We start from the raw sequence: 7,561 nt of genomic DNA, 5'->3' as shown, positions 1-7,561 counted from the left end.
TCTTGCCTCAGCCTCCCAAGTAGCTGGGACCACAGGCGCCCGCCACAACGCCCAGCTATTTTTTGGTTGCAGCCGTCATTGTTGTTTGGCGGGTCCAGGCTGGACTCGAACCCGCCACCTTAGGTGTACGTGGCTGGCGCCTTAGCCAGTTGAGCCACAGGCGCCGAGCCAACCGTAAACTCTTAGACTCAAGCGATTCTCTTGCCTCAGCCTCCCATGTAGCTGGGATTACAGGTGCCGGCACAATGCCAGACTATTTTTAGAGATGAGGTCTCCCTGTGGCTCAGGCTGGTCTTGAACCTGTGAGTTCAGGCAATGCACCCGCTTGGCCTTCCACAGTGCTTAGGATTACAGGCATCAGCCACCGTGCCCAGCCGAAGTCAGAAAAAGTTAAGCAAAAACAGTGATTGTTCAGCTAATCCAGGAGCTACATGGTTAAAGTGGGGACTTTCTGGGCAGCACCTGTGGCTCGGCGCTGGCCCCATATATGAAGGTGGCAGGTTCAAACCTAGCCCTTGACAAACTGCAACAACAACAATAAAAAAAAATAGCCGCACTTTGGGCAGCCCCTGTGGCTCAGTGGGTAAGGCGCCGGCCTCATGTACCAAGGGTGGCAGGTTCTGGCCCAGCCCTAGCCAAACTGCAGCAGCCCAGCGTTATGGCGGGCACCTGTGGTCTTGGCTGCTCCAGAGGCTGAGGTGACAGAATCGCCTAAGTCCTGGAGTTGGAGGTTGCTGTGAGCTGTGACACCATAGCACTCTGCCGAGGGCGGTAGAATGAGACTCTGTCTCTACCAAAAAATAATAATTAATAAATAAATATAAAATAAAGTGCATTGTATGCCAGAGGTGGTGGGTTCAAACCCAGCCCCAGCCAAAAAAAAAAAAAAGGAAAAAAATTAAAATAAAGTACATGAAGTAGAAGGAAAATGGTATAGAAACCAAAAAAAGTCCCCAGTCTTTAGCAGGCTCATAAAGCCCAGTGTGGTTTGGCCTCTGCCAACATCATTCTCTTCCTTATCGTTCATTGGTCTTCCTCTCAAGTCACATCTTATTATTCTCCTTTGGTACTATGGACCCTCTCTTTTAGTACTAAGCACGCTTGACATTTGACACTTGTTTTTGTGTTTACTTGATCCATTTCTGTCTTCCCCGTTGGTCTATAAAATCTGTAAAAGCGAGGACTGTTTTTCTAAGCATCTAGCAAAGTACTTGACATATGGTTTATAAATATTTGTTACATGAACATATGAATGAGTTTGGAGGGTTAAGCCTGAGGGTATGTCCATGTCTGTATTGCTTAGGTAATAAACAAGAATAAAAATTGCTTTTTGGCAGGTGGTGCCTGTGGCTCAGTGGGTAGGGTGCAGGCCCCATATATGGAGGGTGATGGGTTCAAACCCAGCCCTGGCCAGCTAAAACAGCAGTGGCAATTGCAACAAAAATAGCAGACGTTGTGGCAGGTGCCTGTAGTCCCAACAACTCAGGAGCCTGAGGCAAGAGAATCACCCTAGCCCAAGAGCTGGAGGTTGCTGTGAGCTGTGACGCCACAGCACTCTACCAAGGGCAACAAAGTGAGACTCTGTCTCTAAAAAAAAAATTTTTTTCTTTTTTTTGAGATAGAGTCTCACTCTGTCACCCTAAGTAGAGTGCAGTGGCATCAGCAAACTCAGTGCAATGGCAACCTCAAACTCCTGAGCTCAAGGGATCCTCCTGCCTCAGCCTTGAGAGTAGTTACAGGAGGTATGTACCATTATGCCCAGCTAGTTTTTCTCTTTTAAGTAGAGATGGGGTCTCGCTTTTCCTCACGCTGTTCTCAAACTCCTCCTGAGCTTAAGCTATCCTTCCACCTCAGCCTCCCAGAGTGCTAGGTTTACAGGCACCAGCCACTGTGCCTGGCCTAAAAATTGTTTTTAACATTTTAAAGAAGAGAAAGTCTAAAGCAGAAGCCCCCAAGCCCATACATACACACAGGCATACACACATACATTCCTTACTCCTCACCTTGGGGTGTAGTTCCAGTACCAGCAGGGGCCCTGAAAGCAAAGGGCTAGGGCCCCCACGGCTGGCAGTGATAAAGCGGACAATGTGGTCGTGCTGTAGGCCTGGCAGCTCGTACAATGCTCTCTCAGCTCGAAACTGGGCCACAGCCCTTGCAGGGAAGGCCTTGATGGCTACCAGCTCACCTCGCAGCCGCCCGGCCCATACCACTGTGTGACCTCCTTCTTGGATAACCTGGTGGGGACACTATGCTGGGTCTGGGCTTCTGAGATACACAAGAAACAGGCTTCCTCCCCAGCACAACCTCCAGGAGTCCCCAGAGGAGCCAGTCTCTCCCTCCCTGGGGCACCTGAGAGAAACATAGCTCGGGCAGCTCAGGTAGCTCCTCACTCCAGTCTCTGCCTGAGTCTGGCTCTGGCTCTGGCCCACCTTGTACTCTGCAGGCCTTTCGCTGTAGTAGAACTGAGACAGAGAAGAGTCTAGGGTCCAGGTGTACACGCATGGGGACAGGGAAGGGGACTTTGTGAGAAGAGGGCTTTGTAAGAGAGTAATGGGAGTCAGGTTATAGAGATCCAGGACCATGGAGTCAGGGGTGCCTAGAGAGGGTTCAGAGCTTTGGACAATGTCTTAGAGTCACAAGGGAGGGATGGGGCAGATTAGTACCCAAGATGATGCTGCCTAGCAACAGCAACAGGAGGAGGAACAGTCCCAGCAGCACCAGTGCCATCCAGATGGACTCACCTGGACATCAAGGCAAGAACACAGGCTGGTGAACCCTGCCCCAAACCTGCTCTCTATTGTTCAGAGAGCTTGCTTCTCAACCCACCCCCACCCTGGTCAAGAGCCCCTTTATCTCCCAGTCACCAGGGCAACTAACTTCCCAAGGCCAGGAGGAGGGAAGTTTGGGGTGGGGGTAGGGTGAGAAGTGGCCTTGGTTCTACCTCTCATCCTAACCTGGGCCCCAGCCCCCACTGGGCTCAGCAAACCCAGGTGGCTACCTGGGGAGGCCTGGGGACCCTGGGCACCAGGAGTCCCAGGGCTCCCTGGAGGAGGCAGGTGGCTATAATTGGCATTACAGAAGTCGGTGCCACAGGAGCAAGTGAAGAGAGTAGAGCCAGGGCTGGGGTGGGCTCGGGGGGTTGGCTCACAATGGAGGGCCTCACAGCCTGGCTCATCACTGTCTCGGCATCCTGATGGGGTGGGATTAGGGGAAGAGGAGAGAAAGGGAGAGTTGGAGAGAAGAGTGCAGTGGGTTCTGAGAACAGAGAGAATAGATAAATCCCTTCTCTATGGGGGCACCATTTCTATCTCACATGGGCTTTTCTTCCCATCCAACACATTCCATTTTCCCCTCCCCCCTTGACTGCACCCACTCACTCCCCAGTATGTGTGTGCCATCCACCCTGTCACCTGCCATATACTTTGCCATTCACCTTGCATCTCCACCTGTGCCTGGTCTTGGGTCAGGTTCCAGATCCCAAAGCAGCAGTGGCTGTAGAGGCAGCGGATAACCCTGGGGGGCCCTGGTCCTGTACCTAGCAGTTCTCCCAGTGTCTTTGTGCTTCCCCGCACTCCGGGGGCCTCAAAGAACACACAGGTCCGCCTGTTTGGAGGTGCTGAGGCCCAGGGTAGGGAAAGGGGAGGATTCATGATGGGAGTGAATGCAGAGGCAAAACAGTGGCCAGAAGAATAGATAAAATATGTTTCAGTTCCCAGCATCAGTATGAGAAAGCTATAGGAGGAAACAGGATCAGCAGAGGCCTGGATGACCCCCGCCATGGGGACAATGGTTCTACCCTTTACCCTTACCCACCCAGCTCACTCACCTTTCTGCCAAAGGGAGGACTGTTGCTTCGGGTGCCCCTTTCCCTCATCAGGTGGGTGGAAAAACTCTGCCTTTCCTTGTAGATACTTACCTTGCACAGCTGTGGGACGTAATGCCCAAAGTCCCAGAGACCCCAGCATCCTGCTGAAGGATGGCAGCAGGAGAAGAGCATGAGCCAGCACAGCTGTCCCTGGCCAGGGCTTTCTTCAGATACAGGGCATCATGGGGCTTCCCATCCCTCAGTTCCCAACTCCGCCCCCCTCATCCTATCCCAGTCTCTGTGGGGGAGAAGGCTGCTGTGGGGGAGAGGGAGGTGTGGGGAAAGCAGGGAAAGAAAGGGAGGAGCAGAACCAATCTTATATCCTCCTCTATTCAGCCACCTCCTCTTTTCCTGGACAGTGGGAGGAGGAGGTAGAGGCCCAGCTGAGAAGCCAGTGATACCTAACTTAAAATCTCTGCCCTTTGCTGCCTTTGGAAGGTGCTGGACTTGGTCAGCCCTTGTTAGGTTGGAAACCAAATGCTTAGAGTCATTCAGCTTTGCCCAAAATCTTTTCTAATCTATACCACGGGTGCCAAAAAGATGTATACACATTTAAAATATTATGTATATATTACTTTTTGAAGTTGAATTGAATTACAATAGCAATATGTAGTATGATGTTCACTCAAAAGATAGCATTAGGCTGGGTGTGGTGGCTCACGCCTGTAATCCTAGTACTCTGGGAGGCAAATGCAGGAGGATCCCTTGAGCTCAGGAGTTTGAGACCAGTGTGAGCAAGAATGAGACTTCATCTCTACTAAAAATAGAAAAAAATAGCTGCGTATGGTGGCATGTGCCTGTAGTCCCAGCTGCTCAGGAGGCTGAGGCAGAATGATCCCTTGAGCCCAGGAGTTCAAGCAATGATCACACCACTGCTCTCTAGCCAGGGCAAGAAAGTGAGACTCAGTTTAAAAACACAGTGATTCACACATGGCACAGATCACCATTATTGTGAGGATAATAAACATTGAGCACCTACTATGTGCTGGGGCACAGCTAGGGATATGCATTTTACAATCATCTTATTCTCTCACCGAGATATTATCTCCACTTTATAGGTAAGAAAACTGAACTTAGGTAAACATTCCTCAAGGTTACTCTACTAGGAAATAGCATAGGAAGGATTTGAATCTAGGCAAGTCTGACTCCAATGCCCAGCTCTGTTCTTTGTATTATGCCATGCTAACTGAAAACAAATACAAAATTTAGCAATGAAAAGAATTACATTTAATACAATATATGAATATTTGAATTTGAACCATTGAGAACATATGCCCCAACTAGAAAGGAAGAGTACAGTTCAAACTATCACCACCAGAGGTCAGCAGACATAGGAGGCACCCCCTGGCGGAGGTGAGGAAGCAGACAGCACCTCCTTTGACGACTAATACACCTAATACACCTCCTGTCTCCTGTATTGAGCTCCAGGGACTATAAAATATGAAGGGAAGACGTGGGGTGTGTAGAGGGCATTTCAGCGACGTGGGGGGTGTAGCGGGAATTTCAGCATAGAGATAGAAGACAAGGTTTATGGCTTGTATTACAATACAGACAGGACTCCAGCTCTGTCAGACTTTTCCCAGAGTAAGAAATAGTAATAGGTAATTATTTGCACACTGTAAGCAGCTGGCTCCCATGAGAATTAGTGTCAAAGGGGACTTGTTCCCTGTTTTCCAGACTTTCTGTCCCCCTAGTGGCTGCCCAGAAACTCCTTCTCAGAATGATCTGGCTTAGACCAGGGCTGACAGTGTTAAGAACCAAATCTTTGGCTGGGCGTGGTGGCTCACTCCTGTTGTCCCAGCACTGTGGGAGGCTGAGGCGGGTGGATCATCTGTGCTCAGAGGTTCGGGAAGACCAGCCTGAGGCAGAGTGAGCCAGAGTGAGACCCCGTCTCAACAACAACAACAACAACAACAACAACAACAAGACAGCTAGACCTTGTGATCCCAGCTACATGGGGGGCAAGAGAACACTACAGGAGGAAGAAGGTAAAAAAAAAAAAAGAAAAAAAAATTAAAGAAAAAAAAGTTCAAAGTATGATAAGTTGAAAGCAAAAAAAAAAAAAGAATCAAACCTTTGATTCTGGGACCTTTCTTCTGGGAAGACTGCATGAAAGGAGGAGATAGCAAATGCTTCAATAGTTGTCAAACAGCAGCTGGAGGGATGACCGGGACTAGAGACAGCTGCCCATCCTTACTTGGGCCCTTCTAGGTGTCTGCAGGGCTCTGCCAGTGAGGTGGAATGTTGTACTTAGTTCCAGCTATCCTCCTTCACTAGCTCTCAGATCATATTAGTCTGGAGTAATGTGGGGAAGAGGGAGAAGGAAGGTTAAAGATCAAATAGCTTCTTGTGTCTGGAGTGTCTCAAGAGACTGTCTTCTCGAGAATGGGAGCAGGCAGAAAGGCAGTCACACAAAGCCTTGGATTACTACTCCTTTCAAAGATAGAATCATTCCAGCCAGGTTTATGGGAATTGTACCTGCTCTGGGCAGTTAGGTTTTAAAGTTGAGATGGTGAAAGAATTTGAGAGCTGAGGTATTAGGAAAGTCCCGAAAAAGTACCACAGCATAGGAGTAAAGGCTTCCTGGATTCCACATACACAGTAGTGGCCCAATAATTTATTTATTTATTGAGACAGTCTCACTCAGTCACCCTGGGTAGAATGATGTGATGTCACAGCTCACAGCAACTTCAAGCTCTCAGGCTCAAGTGATTCTCTTGCCTCAGCCTCCTGAGCAGTTGGGACTTAAAGGCGTCTGCCACAATCCCGGCTTTTTTTAGAGACAGGGTTTCACTGTTACTCAGGCTGGTCTCAAACTTGTGGACTCAGGCAATCCACCCACCTCAGCCTTCCAGAATGCTAGGATTATAGGCATGAGCCACTGCACCCAGACCTAGATGAGTCTCAGGTTTTGAGTGTAAGTAGTTAGAGGTACTAACACCCTGGGCCAGCCATAAGTAAGTAATCCTGGGACTGTAGGAGGCCAAAGTGGGAAGATTGCTTGAGCTCTGGAGTTCGAGATCAGTCTGAGCAAGAGCCAAGCCCTGTATCTACCAAATATAGAAAAGTTAGCCTAGGTGTGTGGCAGGCACCTGTAGTCCCGACGACTCTGGAGGCAGAAGCAGCCCAGGAGTTTGAGGCTGATGCCATGGTATGCTAGCCTGGAGCAACAGAGGGAGACTCTGCCTGAAAAAAAAAAGGAGGGGAGAGTGCCTGAAAAAAAAAGCAGGGGGAGGGAGGGAGGTCATCTCACTAAGGGAGATGTGGAAAAAAAGGATTATCTCCCCTTTTAACATGTTGAGTTCATCTGTAGGACATCTAGATGAAAATGTTTAGCATGCAGGGTGGCGCTGATGGCTTAGTGAGTAGGGTGCTGGCCCCATATACCCAGGGTGGTGGGTTCAAAACCGGCCCTAGCCAAACTGCAACAAAAAAATAGCCGGGGCTTGGCACTGTGGCTCAAGCAGCTAAGGTGCCAACCACATACACCTGAGCTGGTGGGTTCGAATCCAGCCCAGCCCACCAACAACAATGACAGCTGCAACCAAAAAATAGCCAGGTGTTGTGGCAAGCTCCTGTATTCCCAGCTACTTGGGAGGTGGAGGCAGGAGAATCACTTGAGCCCAGGAGTTGGAGGTTGCTGTGAGCTGTGATGCTATGGCACTCTACCCAGGGGGATAGCTTGAGGCTCTGTCT

General features: G+C 49.6%; 1 protein-coding gene across 1 annotated transcript in view; it reads right to left on the bottom strand.

The window, feature by feature from the left end:
- AMHR2 (anti-Mullerian hormone receptor type 2) overlaps positions 1–4,221 on the bottom strand; it is an 8,753-nt gene extending 4,532 nt beyond the window's left edge. The window contains exons 1-6 of the mRNA XM_003790635.3: positions 3,917–4,221; positions 3,434–3,616; positions 2,999–3,190; positions 2,664–2,741; positions 2,350–2,462; positions 2,004–2,234 (exon numbers count right to left, since the gene is read on the bottom strand). Coding sequence (XP_003790683.1) covers positions 2,004–2,234; positions 2,350–2,462; positions 2,664–2,741; positions 2,999–3,190; positions 3,434–3,616; positions 3,917–3,965 — 846 coding nt within the window. The 5' untranslated portion in view covers positions 3,966–4,221. The remainder of the gene's footprint in view (positions 1–2,003; positions 2,235–2,349; positions 2,463–2,663; positions 2,742–2,998; positions 3,191–3,433; positions 3,617–3,916) is intronic.
- Between the last annotated feature and the right edge of the window lie 3,340 nt (positions 4,222–7,561).

The sequence above is a fragment of the Otolemur garnettii genome, unplaced genomic scaffold (genome assembly GCF_000181295.1).
Source record: "Otolemur garnettii isolate 467f Iridium unplaced genomic scaffold, OtoGar3 scaffold00043, whole genome shotgun sequence".
NCBI classification, from domain to species: Eukaryota; Metazoa; Chordata; class Mammalia; order Primates; family Galagidae; genus Otolemur; species Otolemur garnettii.
Note: the sequence above shows the minus strand (reverse complement) of the source record. Positions and strands in the feature narration are given on the sequence as shown.